Below are 15,858 nucleotides of genomic sequence, written 5' to 3' on the forward strand. Positions count from 1 at the left end.
TTCCTGATCTTGTCATATTCAGGAAAAATGTCTATTTTTTTTAATATTTAAAAGCAATTTTGTAATAAAAATAAAATTTCGTAACCCTGGTGTCACGGTGTACTACATTGTAAAATCCATAGACGTCTTTACAAAAAGACACGACGATGGGCTCTTGGGATAACAATCACCTTTATTTACATCCAGAGAGGCGTCACATGTTATGGAGTGCGCCATAGTGCTGAACCAGAACCGCTTCCATTTCATAAGCGGCGCACTGGACGGCCCTCTCCGATACGGAATTATCTCACGGTCACACCTAAACAAAAAGGCATTGATAGAGAGGCTTACCATGTGCGTCACCTGAATCCCAGGTATGGAAGCAGCAGTTAAAGCACCCACATAGTAAATCGACTCCATGGTGCTAGTTACAGCAGCATATAAATGGCGAATGGTATCTGTAGCACATCTATACAGCCTGTATTAAACAATGCCAAAAAGCTTTGCCCTCTATGCCCGGGATGAATCCTATTGCTCGGTGGTCTGCAGAATATTACTTGCAGCTTTTCTCCAAGACATTGACAATCCAATGCACCAATGTGTAATACTATATGGAGGGGTTGGTCACATAGACCTCTCCAAATGGACTTCTAATGAAGTGTCTTGGCATGATGAAAGGGATATAGATTAGCTAGGGTTAACGGTTTTCCACGTAGATCTGTAGTGGGATCTGCAAACCATATGTTGCTAATATGGCGAATAATACGTAGCTGGCGGCACGAGATTCAATTTCTGCGAAGCTCAAAGTGGACCCGTCACATTGTACAGAGCACGAGGAGCTGAGTAGATTAATATATAGTTTTGTAGGTAAAGGTTCAGTATAACTTGTGTTTTATATATGTTCTGTTTTATATATGTTCATCTCTGCAGAGTCTGGGTTTAGGAGTCCAGTGGGCGGTCTTACCTTGAGTGACCGGAGCCTAAAATAAGCAGGGATTTCAGGTACACGTTATAAGTAATATATCAATCTGTTAACCTCCTCCTTCTCTATCCTATAATGCTGGTAGATGTGAAAGAATTTTCATGGTGAGAGGTCCCCTTTAAATATGGCTCTACGGTAGCCTAGAACTAATATCGCACCTTTAAAATTTTGTATATACTTTAAAAAGAATATACTCAAACTGGTTGTTAGATGGAACTTTAAGAGAATAAACATGGGACCTCTATTCCCTCCACCCATTGTATATGTGTACTTGCACATTGGTGTCCTCTGATCCTTCCTTATAAAGATGTCTACAAGGAACCAAAAATACTGAAGTCACACAAAAGGTTTTACGTTAACTTATGTTCTAGATCTCCAATGTAATATCTAATAGGTCCCCAACCTACCTTCTGCCATTTGGAACAGAGGAACCTTTGGGGCCTCCTCAAGGTCCAGAGCCTATAGCAACACCCCTGTCCATTACTACCATAGTCTTTTACTCTTGACCTAGCTTACCTTCTGCAGAAGTGGTAGAGTAGTGAGAAACAAGATGTATAGATCTGACCCTCTCCTTGACATTGTATGACTATTACATAGGTTACCCTTTGGTAGAGTTTCATCACTGGAACATCAATGAGATGACTTCTATTGACTTCAATGAATAGGCAATAACTTGGTTATCGTCAATGGTGGTGCCACACATGGAGAATAAGAGCAATGATGCCACTTTTGGCATCTACAGTCTTGGTTAATAACAGGAAAGAAAAGACTTGGTTAAATATTATTAGCAATTTGACCATCACAGAATGTTGGCGAGTCCAGTAAAATATTACATTGAAAAGCAGACCAGTCAATGAGACGCCCTGTGAATAAGGCTTTTTTTCACTTTTCCCCCCGTCCTATGAGATCAAAGGCATCCTGGAACTTTAACATTCCCGTAATGACAATGGTCTATATGAACTCAACAACTTGTACAGTCTTAGTAATGAAATGGCAGGGTGCAGAGTTATGATCGGTGGACAGTGACAGACGAAGCTCCATTTTGTGTCCACATAGATAACAGTCTGAGCACCTTCAATGCCCTTCACCAAGAAAGGAATAAGTCAATGATGGGGTAAAGTAATAAAGTCACTGTTCTCCACTGGCCACTTCGGCTTGCAAGTAGACAACGATTTTCAGATGGAGAAGGGTGGGAAGCCTCTCATGCACTCCTCTGTACATCAGTATTTGGGAAAAGTACCCCCAGTCCATCTACACCTGGCACTGGTCACAGGGTTCTGCTGCTCGTTTTTTCAGCTCTTTGACTTGGAAGTGGCGGTGAGTGCTGGTGTCCTGTTGGCGGTGAGGAACCGAACCACGTCGACCCAATTCTGTCTCCACGCGTAGGAAGGCCTTGACACGATGTTGTCTCCCTTTTCCATCACTGTAATCCAGCACACGACATTCATAGGTTCCTTCATCAGAGATCTTCACGTGGGACAAGCGCAACTTGTGTGAGATGTTGCTGCCAAAGACCTTCACCACCTATGTAGAGAGGACAGAGTTTAGGTTATGAGTGAAGCCATCCAAATTAAGATACTTTTTGCTTATCCTAAAGGGGGCCATATGCTTTGGATTAATTTCAGTCAAAACTGGTTTATTTGGTGGGGCCAGTCAACCTCTAATGTGTATGGCGGTGTCCCAACTTTTCCCCAATGGCTGATGTTAAGGGAAAGAAGAAGCAAACTGTTCAAATGCAACATGCCTGACCCTTTTGTTCGTAGAGGAGACAAGCCACCACCAGATGTAACTAGTAGCAGCTTGCCCTCTCCCCCATTCAGAGCACATGCCCACTTTGCCAAGCAAGCATACGTATGGCGGTAGTAATAATCTGGCAAATTCTTATATAGTGTGAGGTCATCTCGTAACTACGATTCGGAATGGGCCTAGTCGAGAGGGTGGGAATGAGCATGTCCATTCTTTTTTACGGGAGCCGGAACAAACGGCTCCCGTAAAAAAAGAACTGACCAGCTCCCATTGATTTCAGTGGGAGCCGCCTTTTTGGTCAGGATTTTGAGGCGGATACGGCCTCAAAATCCTGCCCAAAATACCCCGTGTGAACTCAACCTTAGACCTAGATATACAGTATCAAATCTCCTAGCTTCGGCAGAAGGAGTGAAATGTCAGAACTGCTTACAATGTAGGAACTCCCCTCTCCATCTTCAGCAACCCAACCTGCCACCATATTTTATCCTACTGTAGCCAGTTAAATGGAAGCTCATACAATAATCCTCATACATAAAACACTGGAGCAGTAAATACAAGAACATATCTCTGACTATCCACACCTAGAGTGTATTAGAGTGGGCGCTCGAGTGTATCTAATGCATTATTCTTCAATCCAGATAATTGTCTGCAGTCTCCAGTGGTCAATCTCAAACCCCCTGTTGTCCATCTCAAGCACAATGTACAAGGCGTACTGTCTTATTTCAGGTTATGATGGTTTCTTTGCACAAGAAAGTTATTTAAGGAGCATTTTCCCCTATAAAACGAACATTACCTGGAAATATATGGTCCTGAGATGTCTTAATACCCTAATTAGCTACTATCTTAGTCATGTTACAGATGCTGGATGGCAACTACTAATGTCAGCGAGTACAATGTCCGTAGGGGTTGTCGTGGTATTAGTTTGGTTGGAGTCTGCTATCTTTATGTTAGCTCTTGTATTGTAATATTAAAGGGAGTCTGTCACCAGATCCCAACATATCACCCCAGCCAGCCTGCAGATAGATAGGTTACTGTCACCAGATCCCAAGATATCAACCCAGCCCTGTAGATAGATAGGTCTCAGTCACCAGATCACAGCATATCACCCCAGCCTGCAGATAGATAGGTCTCAGTCACCAGATCACAGCATATCACCCCAGCCCTGCAGATAGATAGGTTACTGTCACCAGATCCCAGAATATCAACCCAGCCCTGCAGATAGATAGGTTACTGTCACCAGATCCCAGAATATCAACCCAGCCCGCAGATAGATAGGTTAGTGTCACCAGATCACAGCATATCAACCCAGCCCTGCAGATAGATAGGTTAGTGTCACCAGATCACAGCATATCACCCCAGCCCTGCAGATAGATAGGTTACTGTCACCAGATCCCAGAATATCAACCCAGCCCTGCAGATAGATAGGTTACTGTCACCAGATCCCAGAATATCAACCCAGCCCGCAGATAGATAGGTTACTGTCACCAGATCCCAACATATCAACCCAGCCCTGCAGATAGATAGGTTAGTGTCACCAGATCACAGCATATCAACCCAGCCCTGCAGATAGATAGGTTAGTGTCACCAGATCACAGCATATCATCCCAGCCCTGCAGATAGATAGGTTAGTGTCACCAGATCACAGCATATCAACCCAGCCCTGCAGATAGATAGGTTAGTGTCACCAGATCACAGCATATCATCCCAGCCCTGCAGATAGATAGGTTAGTGTCACCAGATCACAGCATATCATCCCAGCCCTGTAGATAGATAGGTTACGGTCACCTGAATCAAATTGTGCTTTCCCCTTGTGAATCGTTGCCAAGATATCACATTTTTTGTCAAATGCAAATGAGATCTTTGGAGCAATGAGGATGTTGGCATTGCTCCTTTAGAGGGTGTTCACATGTAGGTATTTGAAGCTAAATCCACCTTACTTTCCACCTGAAATCTGCCACTCATTTATATCAATAGCAGGCAGTAGCTGATTTTTTTCTAATTTGGATTCCGCCTGAGAACTCCCATTGCAATGAAAGACGTGGAAGATACACCTTTTCCGCCAGAATGGAATTTAAAATGAAATTTGAAGTGGATGCAGAATTTTTCAAAATCTGCTCACAGAATTTGGAATTTGGCCCTGCCCGATAAAAGCAAAATACAGTTGCATGTTTCTTCAAATTCTGCTTCCAATTCAGTGTCAAAATCCTTGTGAGAAAGACTTTGCTTTAAGTTCCAGAAGCAGAAATATTCTGCTTGACAAATTTAGCATCAAATTTCTACATGTGAACACCCCCTAAGAGGTAAGTGACAAGGAGTTTATTCTCCAGAGAGCTCATTTACATATTGAAAAAAAAGTGATATCTCAGCAATGGAGGCAGCAATTCACAAGGGGAAAACACCATTTGGTGACTCTAACGTATCTGCGAGGGTTGGGTTGATATGCTGACTTCTGCTGACAGATGATCGGTGAAATTGGTCCAAGTATGTGGAGTTATGGGAGCAGAGAAAATAACGGTATGATGAACATGCAAGGGGGCATCCTGGAATGGCGTCATAGTTAGGACATTGCTAACCAATGAAGTTTAAAGAAGCACTCCAACATTTTGGCCTGCATACTACAGTGTACATCAGCTATTAAAAATTCTGTAAAGGCCTGCCTTGTGCATAGCAGTTTTAGTTAATGTGCTAGTAATGGGCTGCCTACCATCTTAGTTATTGCCCTCTTCTATGGTCCCCCTAAAGCAGCCTAAATTTCCAAAAATGCTTCTGGCTCTTTATTGAAAGATTGTGGAGTGTCCTTATAATGCGCTTAGTCTGTTCCGTCGTATGATCTGCCACCTAACCTATGTGATACAGCTTCTGCTTGTCTCCCTGCCTTCTGCTTGTGATAGCTTCTCTCTGTCAGCTATTGCAAGCAGGAGGCAGGGGAGATCAATGTGAAGCTGCCACTCAAGGGATACATTGGAGATTCTGCACACAGCACACATAGTAGATAGTATTGGCATGCAGTTTGAGCCAGGAGGGCAGGAAGGGGGGTATAATTCTACGACTAATCATTGTTGAGATTCACCTACTATATCACTGTGACTGCACAAATGATATAGGGCAAAAATACTTTCAGCAGTTCTCTACATGTAAGGGGGCATGCAGAGGAGCAAGAAGGGCAAAACCTGGAGTTTGATTATGTAATCTGATAGTTAACAGGAAGTCAGCTACAAGGGAGAGACTGACATGCTGTGTAGACAGGGAACCAAGTTCTGGACTAGTGGTCAGGCTGGGGATCACATGACAAAGTCGCCCATAATGAAAGGGTTCACCATTAAGGCAACGGAGCTGGGATGAAACATATAGAACATTGTGGGTGAATTAGAATTATGAGTGCACTACTATGGGGGTTTTGCCCCTTTTCCTATTCCCCTACTGCCATGAAGGATTATTTTATCCGCTAGTTATACATGGATTACAGTCTGATCCTATAAAACCAGACCCAAACATAGTAATAGAATAATCCAAAAGATGGGAGAATACAGAACAAACCATCTTAAATCCCCACATTTCTGCTTGTTGTGTTTACTTAAGCCTCCTTAATGCCACCTTCTAAATGAATTTCTATATTCCCCCAATGGGACAAGACTTCAGTCGAACTCTCCCCTCCCTGCAAGTGCGTCTCTCGCTCTCCCCCACAGAACAAGATCAATAGAAAAATCTCTGCGGCTAATTAGCTTTCCTTCCAAATTGATCCGCTCCCGGTATTTGCCATTCTGTGAAATGTAAAGCTTACCCCATCCGGAAGAAAAGAAGTGTAAATCAGATTAATGTTCCGCTCCGGCCGTACAAGATAGATCCCCATTAGTGTTCTTCAAGACGCTTGAGGGCATAGGGCCAGGTACGGGCAGAAGGACCAACTGAACTATTTTGGGAAAGGGTAAAACCACCTACCCATAAGACTGTTACTGTTACTGTTTACAAATTTCAAGTTTTTTTCCGAGACAGCGCCACTCCTGTTCTTTGGCTGTGTCTGGTATTGCAGCAAATCTTTACTTACCTGGACGGAAATGGAGTGCAATACCAGATACAGCCTTTAGACAAGAGTGGAGCTGTTTCTAGGGGAAAGAATAGCTTTTTTAATAATAGTAGACAGTTCCTTTTAATACTATATACGTAACCGTGTTTGACCCTGATTTCTTGTTTTTGATACTCACACTTATCTTAGTGGCGCCTTTTTCCGGAGTCCCCTGGAGAGATTTCAGCTGCAAGATAAAATGAATATATACTGTTACACATAGCAATCTCAGTATACATATCACATCGTAGACTTACTACTGGCAATATGGTCCTTGCTATAGCTTATAATATTGAAGCCCAGCAGGGGAGCTGCACATGGCTGTCCTTTCAGCTGACACATACGGTTTTATGACAGCCTGGATCTGCTCCGCCATACGGAGTTATGACACATTCCCAGGACAGTAGCGGAGAGGTTGATTCCCTGAGATTTTATCATGCACCTCAGCCTCCTATCTGGTGCAGTTCTCAAAAGGTTGGGGCCACCTAGAACATCTGGAAAATTCTGCAGTGTGTTTCTCTGCAAGGCACAGCGGGTTTTGTTACAAAGCCCCCAAAGCTTTCAACTTTGCATAGATTGAAAGATGCAAATAAAACCCGCAGCAATAATTGACATGCTGCGGGTTTATAGGTCACTTTCCACAGCACGTTTTGGAATAATGGGCAAATCTTCTGAGCCTGGCAGAATATTGCTGGATTTGATGGGCACAGTGACGTGGGCACTTGATGTGGAGGTTACGTAACAAATAAGGGGCATGATGTGAAGCTACTGGGCCCCAATGCAAAATCTGTATTGGGGTACCTACTTACCATGTTCTATGTATAAATGTGACGACTTCTTATATTGTATAGAGGCTTTTGGACCCCCTCAGTCTCCAATCTCTGCACCCCCTATAGCTACAACACATCACAAAAAGGCGTGTAGAATGCAGTGGTGCAACTAAAGTCTTGTGGGCCCCGGTGCAATCTTTTGTCCGGGGCCCCCTACTTCATCCCTACAACAAATTCCTGATAATGATGGTTACAGGTGCTAAGGAGTTTAATCCACCTTAGTGTGGTTAGGATAGTCTGGGGTCTCCTCGGTTTATGGGCCAGATGGAAGCTGCAATCTCAATACTGGAGCCACTGCTTATGGGCCCCCTAAGGCTCCTGGGTCCCGGTGCAACTCAAGTTACGCCCCTGGTAGCATGCATTAAAAAGAAGCATGTCATGCCTAAAATCAGCAGGGTTTCGTGAAAAGGGGACGTTGTCACAAAATGATGGCAAATATGGCCTACAAAGGGATCAATGTAAACAAGTGCTTTGATCCCCACAGGTGCCGCACCTGCAAGTGCCATGGAGGTAACCCCTTAAACTGTGCCTCATACTGCTCTGTAGCCCCGTCCCTCAGCTTTGACACCATTGTTCAGAGTAGACACCATTGTTCAGTACACCTTACCCAGAGCACTTCAGCGGGGTTCCGAGTCTCTCTGGCACAGGCAGAGCAGCGCCCATGAAGATCACAGTCCTATTTTACCACAATATTTTAGTTTTTTCAATGATATGTGTCACTTGCCATTCCCTGCCCCTACCTAGATGTCAGTGTTTTTATATGGTCAAAATTGGTAATACACTGTTACGGCTACATCACATGACCAATACAAAAAAAAAAGAGTACATATTACACCGTACGTCCCTATTCACATGGTAGATGCTAGAATAGAGTGAGTAAAATCAGGGGCCATCTGGTATGCTGTGGATCCAGTAGGTGGCGCTGGCTGGCTGTGACTGTTAGTATGGGGAACCACCTGCTGTATCCACCTCCAACCAAGTGGTCAGGGTTGTGATTGCATATAGGAGAGACATAGTTAGCCTCTACATCATCAACGTAACACCCAAAGATGCCAAGGATCCCGGTATGCTAACTGTGAGTCAAGGCAGCGCCACCTACTGGATCCATAGCACACCTAATTTAAACCAATCCATTCTAGTCTATCCATATTATCCACATGCTGGATCCATTTTTTATATTGAGTCTCCATTGACTTCTATGGGGAATTCTCTGCCACAAATAATGTAATAATCCACCTAGCTAACAGCAGCGAAACCCCTTCCATTTGGGAGGAAGCTCTATTATACATCTTATATCGGAGCCCTGAAGCTTCAGGGGATGATGTGCAGTTTTATTACATTCTACATGCCTACAATGGCCCATTCCTACTATCGTATAGAAGTATTATTTAACGTATACATTTTACACAAAATTCCAGTGGTAAAATCCATGGGCAGAGCGTGCCTTTAGCAGAATACGCTTTATTTGTGCAATGCAGTAAATAACAAGCCTGCCATTGTATATAATGCATTTATATATAGCAACACTCACAGCATAGCAACAAAACAGCGCGCACTCCAAGTCACGGGGCGGATAAAACATCACAAAGCACTTAACTGCTGCTGAGAGGAAACGCTCAAAGAATCCATACGTTTGTAGCTAAGAGGACTTTTGTGTCGGTGAACACTGCGCAGATCTTCACCCTGTGCTTGTAATGGTGGTGACCACGTACAATATGATCTTCATGGGTAATTGTGGATTTTTTATGTGGCCTGCACAGACCTACCTGGGCTTAAACTTACAAGGTGCTGTTCTAATCTGACCAAAATCTTCACATCTGGAACAATTCTTACTGACGTGGTTTACTACAATGCCCTATGTGGAGCACTCCCATATAGAGAATGAATGAAGTGGCAGGGTACAATGCTCAGTATGCCACTCCATCACAATGGGAGAACCAGACCCTCATTCTAGGTATCGGTAAGGTAGACCGCACCACCAGTCATGAAGTTATCCCCAATAGGGAATAACTTGAAAACTTGGTACAACCCTTCAAATCTTCAAAGGTTCATCTTGGGCAATCACTTTTTCTGAGAAGGGTCAGCTCACCATAAACCGATTAAAGTTTTATGGCCAGGGGCGTAACTTGAGGGGGTGCAGAGGGTGCAGTCACAACGGGGCCCATAAGCACTGGCATCAGTATTGAGATTGCAGCTTCCATCTGGCCCATAAGCCAAGGAGACCCCCAGACTATCTTAACCACACTAAGGTGGATTAAACTCCTTAGCACCCGTATCCATCAAGAATTCACTGTACGGATGAGGTAGGGGGCCCCAGACAAAAGATTGCACGAGACTTTAGTTACCCCACTATTGGGCGGTAGAATCTCCAGCAATCAGCTGTAATCCATGCTGTAACTTAGCTGCTCAATTCTCCTACACTGCCTCCAGAGGAGAAATGAAGTATTACACATTCCCTATTGAAATCATTGGACTCTTTATGCAATGTCTGGTCCTCCAAAGCAAGAGACACTTTTTGTAACAACTCCTCTGTTATACCATACTTTTCAACATTTAGGAACTGGTTTCCAGAAGAGGCAAGAGGGTATCAGTACATTTTTGGTGGGCAAAATACACCCTGCTTTCTTAGATCACAACCTCTCAACATGGACAATTCATACAATAGACATTTATTATGGCCATATGAATCCAGCCTATGTCCTTATTCACATGACCATGTATGTTTTTTGGCCACAAAAAGAACTGTCAAATAGCTCTGTTTTTAGCACCTGTGTCATCCATTTTTCATTCTTTCCATGTCCATTTTTGATGGCCGGTTGTCATCTGTTTTTACTGAACCCTTAAAAAAATGGATGAATTTTATTGGTTGAAAACCCAATGATCTGTTTTTAAGGGATATAAGTTTGGACGCCCATGTGCTTTACAAGCGTTAAAAATGGATGCATTGATTTCTATTGGGTCCATGTGTCTGTCAAAATGGATAATAATACTGACATGTGAATAGACTCATTGCCATATGGCCATTTTACTCTGTCAGCGGAATAAGACCTAAAAGTCTATAATGTCTTTTTTTTGACAAGGGTTTCTTGTACGTTGCTGTCGAGTTGACAGTGATGTAGTAACTGAGCAGGCATTAATAGGGTATTTGACAAGGCTTTTACTAACCCAAAAAACTTCTTTAGTCTAAGGCCCCACGTAGCACGTGTGGTCAGACAATGTCGGGCCTTCGCCTTAAAGGGGCTCTGTCACTAGATTCACGTGTTATGAGCTAAAGATATGCCTGAGTAGCCTTTAAAAAGGCTATTCAGGTGCTGCTATTAGTTTGTAAAAAGACCACCCCGTTTTTGTTTCTTACCGTGGAAATCGATATGCAAATGAGCTCGAACGTGCATCGTCGGCGGTTTCTATTGAAATCATGCGCGTGCGCAGTAGCGCTCCCTTTGGCGCACTACTGCACATACTCCAGCACCAGCTCGCAATGTTCTCTACAGGAAAATGGCACTGGAGCGTGTGCAGTAGCGCACCGGAGGGAGCGCTACTGCGCACGCGAATGATTTCAATAGAAACCGTCGATGATGGAGACAGTGAATAAGCAGGAGGACGAGGGCTTGGAGGCAGCGATGGGCGTCCAGAAGCTAAGGCTGGTCTTACACGACCGTAATGCTTTTACTGTCCGCAAGTTGCTGATCAGCAACATACACTCCGCAGATGCCCATAAACTGCCGCACTCGCCCATAGAGTTCTATGGGCGAGTCCGTGCAGTGCTGTGAATTATGGCCATTACGGACATGTTCTATAAAGTGGAGACCTCGGTTGTGGCCCGGCACACCACGGATAAAATATCTGGTGGTGTAAGAGGCCGCATTGAATATAATGTTTCCGCAATTGAAAACCCTCAATTGCGGACCATTCGTGGTCTTAAACTACGGTCGTGTAAGACCAGCCTAAGGGGTGCACAGAACGCCCACCGTGCATGATCGAGAACATTTGCATATCAATTTCCACGGTAAGAAACAAAAACGGGGGGGGGGAGTCTTTTTACAAACTAATAGCAGCACCTGAATGGTCTTTTTAAAGGCTATTCAGGCATATCTTTAGCTCATAACACATAAATCTAGTGATAGAGCCCCTTTGAGGGATTGTAGCAGATATACACTATCATACATCACTTGTACCAATTGTTCTATCCATAATCCATAATTGTCTATAATATGCCCAAAACACTCTATTACTAAAAACCCTGCACTGTCTTGGCCAAACCTTCTGCTATGGTATAACTTCCCATATGTCTTGTATGTGCACAGTTCCCTTTCTGTCTTGCCTATGTTTATTCTAGAGCGACATAATCTCTTAGAGAAATTGGATCTTACTGTATTGCACACAATGGCTCTTTGCCAATTTTCATGAGAGTGGGTTCTTATTGTAGAATATGTATATTGGTGGCACAGTCACCGTACATACACACTACACTACCCAATACCTCCCCCATATCTTTTATACATATAGTCTGGGATATTTAAGCAAATGGTCATACATAAATATTAGATGGCAGAGCAATGCATACATGTTCAATAATGAGTGGCTGATAGACCCCGGGTACTGCTTAAAGGGGTTGTCTAGAATCCTATTTTCATATACCTTATATACTGTATACCTCATTAGGTACTGTGTTCAGACCGCACATCTCCCAGCTATAGCAGATAACATTTACATAAAGAGTCACCTCTTGCTCAGGACATCCCGTCCCGTCCTGTATTACACATGCAGCCCATTGGTTGGAATGAACATTGTTCAATGTTTAAAGGAGTTATCCTCGGCCAAATAACAGGGTGCATCAATACAAAACACTTCTGTAAGGGAAGTGTCAGACAGCAGTTCCCCAGTGCTGTACATGAACCCTGGAGGAATGGGGCACAAGAGACAGTGAGCCCTGGTCTGAAACCCCCCACTGTCCCTTCCTGCTTGCCGGTCCTATCCTAGGTAATAGGCGACAACTGGACGATAAAACCCTTCCTAAATACGTGACATACAAAACATGGACAAGACAAACAACAAAGGGAGGTCAGCAAGCCAAGGTTTGGTAACAGTCAAGTAATGCAGTGTCAAAAATCGATATCCAAAAGAGGATTCAATAGGGAAAGGCAGAGGTCAAGAATCAGAATACAAGAAAAAACAGCAAGAGAAAAGCCAGCACGCACAAGGCAATAGCAAGCACCAATGTGAATGTGAGCCAAGAATAAATAGGGAGGAAGAACCCGCCCTGGAGTTGATAGGTGGATAGGCTGTCAATCACAGGGCAAGGCTAAAATTAACCACTTAATGAACAGAGGCAAACAAGGGCAGAAGACGGGTGTGGTGGAAATTCAATTTCAGAACTAGAGCAGTGTTCACACAGTGCAACCAAAAACTCTAAGCAAGGAACTAAACTGCACATGCTTCCAGCATGCAAGCAGAGGGTGATGCAGTGACCCGAACAGGCAGAGACGTTACAACTTCCTAATTTATATTCTGTCTATCTGATTTATTTTCAGGTCATTGACCTAATATGTTATGTTTTGTTTGCAAGCTCACTACCTCTCCCTGTGACTAGTTCAGCCAGCAAACAAAAAGTCACAGTAACACGTGACCTCCTTGCCTCCCCTGAAGCCACTCTTGAGAGTGATTTATTGCCTGGTCAAATATGTGGAGAACAGACTAAAGAAGTGAGGCACAAGACAGACAAACCCTGTAGCATGGAGAGAATTGGCACAAAGGGGGGCATGGAGTAGGGATAAGTACACAGAGAGTGAGAGCAGGCATATGAATCATGGGAAATGTAGTTTGTCCACAGATTCAGTGATACAAGGAGTAACAAGTAAAAGCCAAGCAAAGTCTGCACAAGGAAACAGCGAGGATTTAGCACTGGTGTGGATGTATTTGCAGTTCATTTTTGGATGCTAGATAACCTCTTTACTTTCCTATGGTGGCGCTGCAGGGAAACTGGGTAATACTTTGTGGTCAACTTATTGTCAAAGGATCCCTCTATCTGCATGGAGTCTGTATATTCCCCTGGGTTCCTCCAGGTAGTCCGGACTCCTCCCAAATGCCAAAAATATACTGATAGATAAATTCCCATGAACACTGTGGGTGTTGGGGATGAGCACTTGTATGGCAACCACTGCCCTTGTGGACATGCCATACATTTTGGGTGAGAAAAACCCTTTAACTGTATACACAGCTGACTACGATTAGTATAGGGGGTGACAGGGACCTATATGCAATGTGCATTACTGGTTGGCTTTATAGCAGCTTATGGATATTGTGCTGTATATTTTTTTAACATCTGGACCTAAAAGCAACGTATGCCAATACATGGCTACACAGGGGCATCCAAAGCATTCTGCTGGACTACTACTCCCAGTATATAAGTCTCACAATAGGGTAAACCCATGCATTTCCACTTCTTGGATTAAAAAACAAGTGTTAACCGGCACATCTTAAAGAAAGAAAATGCAGAGAAGCTGGAGTCGTCTTTTACCACTACTCTTCCTAGTTGTGACTCATTTACTACAACAAGCCTTGGCAGCTTGCCCTTATCGCTCGGCGCTCGAAACTATGCTCAGTAGGCATTAACATAGAGGATGGTATTTCTAACACTACACTGCCCTATTCATTCCTGTTAAAATACTTGACATTACCCGTTACACTTTTTCGAATTGTCCCCATGGGGGACGGCAAATATAGTCGATGCCAAAAAAGCCTGTGTGCAGTTCTGCCACACTAAAATCGCATGTGTTATAATGTGGGCAAGGTTTATTATCTAGAAATAGCCCATAATTCATGCCATTCAAACTAGTCTCCAAAAGGAAAAGCGACCCATCAGCTCTCTTTTACGTTAAGGCCCCTCTTCGGGACACAACGTGGTACTGGTTGGCTGGATAAGGTTACATTCACATTTGTCGCAGAATCAATTTAAAATCATGGACGAAAAAGTTCCACACTTACAATGTCAGGGAGAAAACAATGGACATCAGAAGGACACCATTATACTCAGTAGGGGTCCTCGGAAATGGTTGTTGTCCACAAGAAGATGAACCATTTTTACTGTTTAATTCACTCTTCTAGGCCAACGATGGGCGCATATGAGAACACAGACTAAGATACCTTGGATGCAGATCAGGGGGTATTGCACCCTATGGAGACTTATTTTTCAGCAACATTCATAGGAAAAAAAATTGTTCACGCCACCCAGCAACTCAAACGCAAGAATGATTAATCTATTGACCAATGTTTTCCTATTGAAAGCCAGAGTCTGTTCCCAAGTGCCAAAGGATGTGGTTTATTGCAAGCCCTGTCCAAAAAGAGAGGGACCTCATATAATCTTCCCCAACACTAGCCATAAAGTCCTCCAAGAGCCCAGGGTTGATGGCTTCCCATTGCTCAAGGAAGGGAAAGGCCATTGGGTTTCTGGCTTCTATCGGGGAACCCAAAGAACCCAAGTCTGGGATGGCGTATGGAATCTGATGGTCACCTACAACCTCCAGTTCGTCCAGGGGGGCCATTCTGCAAAGCCAATGCTTCCCAAAAGATCCCATGATAAACAAAGATGGCAACCGAACAGGCAAAGGCACAAAAATAAGTAAAATTGTGTTACCGCCAGGACATCAGCCGAAATTATTAAAAGTTCCTCATAATGTGTCCAACTAAACAGAAAAAATTGTGGTCAAATGCAAAAAAGTGAAGCCCAACCTTATGGCATTGATAAGGAGAATCTGGGTCACTTAGTCTTTGGGCCATTCTTCACACCCAGAACCGTGTACCCATTCTTTATCAATGGCCGCTGTCTTGACCACTGATAGGAACAGATACTACAATGATCTTCACCAAAAAGCACCAAAACCTGAAAACCACTTCCCAGGGGCCAGCACTCTAGGACCACCTTAGGCTGGGTTCACTTTGTGTTTTTAGCAAAAGACTCATCAGAAAACTTTGACCTACAGAAACCATGGCATGAAACCTGAGGCGTAGTTCACGTCAAGTTGGGTCAGCCACTTCAATGGGATTGATCAGCGACTGGCTACACGCCAAACCCGAAGGTGCCACAAAATAAGGCAGGATAGGGTAAAGCCTCACATTGAAAACAATGGGAGGCAGGTTAGGGTATTTTTGGAGCACATTTTGAGGAGGTAAATAATTTCCAAAAACAGCTTGGTGTTAGACAACTACTTCAGGTTCAACTTCCCACTTCTCTCGGACTTGGGTAGGAGGTTACTGACGCT

At 43.7% G+C, this 15,858-nt stretch overlaps 1 protein-coding gene across 1 annotated transcript in view; it reads right to left on the reverse strand.

Annotated features, from left to right (window-relative positions):
* Positions 1 to 1,425: 1,425 nt before the first annotated feature.
* The window catches only part of VSTM2L (V-set and transmembrane domain containing 2 like), a 58,556-nt gene continuing 44,123 nt past the window's right edge, over positions 1,426 to 15,858 (reverse strand). The window contains exons 3-4 of the mRNA XM_075277480.1: positions 6,910 to 6,957; positions 1,426 to 2,485 (exon numbers count right to left, since the gene is read on the reverse strand). Of these exons, the coding sequence (XP_075133581.1) occupies positions 2,213 to 2,485; positions 6,910 to 6,957 (321 nt within the window). The 3' untranslated portion in view covers positions 1,426 to 2,212. The remainder of the gene's footprint in view (positions 2,486 to 6,909; positions 6,958 to 15,858) is intronic.

This window comes from Leptodactylus fuscus, chromosome 6 (genome assembly GCF_031893055.1).
Source record: "Leptodactylus fuscus isolate aLepFus1 chromosome 6, aLepFus1.hap2, whole genome shotgun sequence".
Lineage (NCBI taxonomy): Eukaryota > Metazoa > Chordata > Amphibia > Anura > Leptodactylidae > Leptodactylus > Leptodactylus fuscus.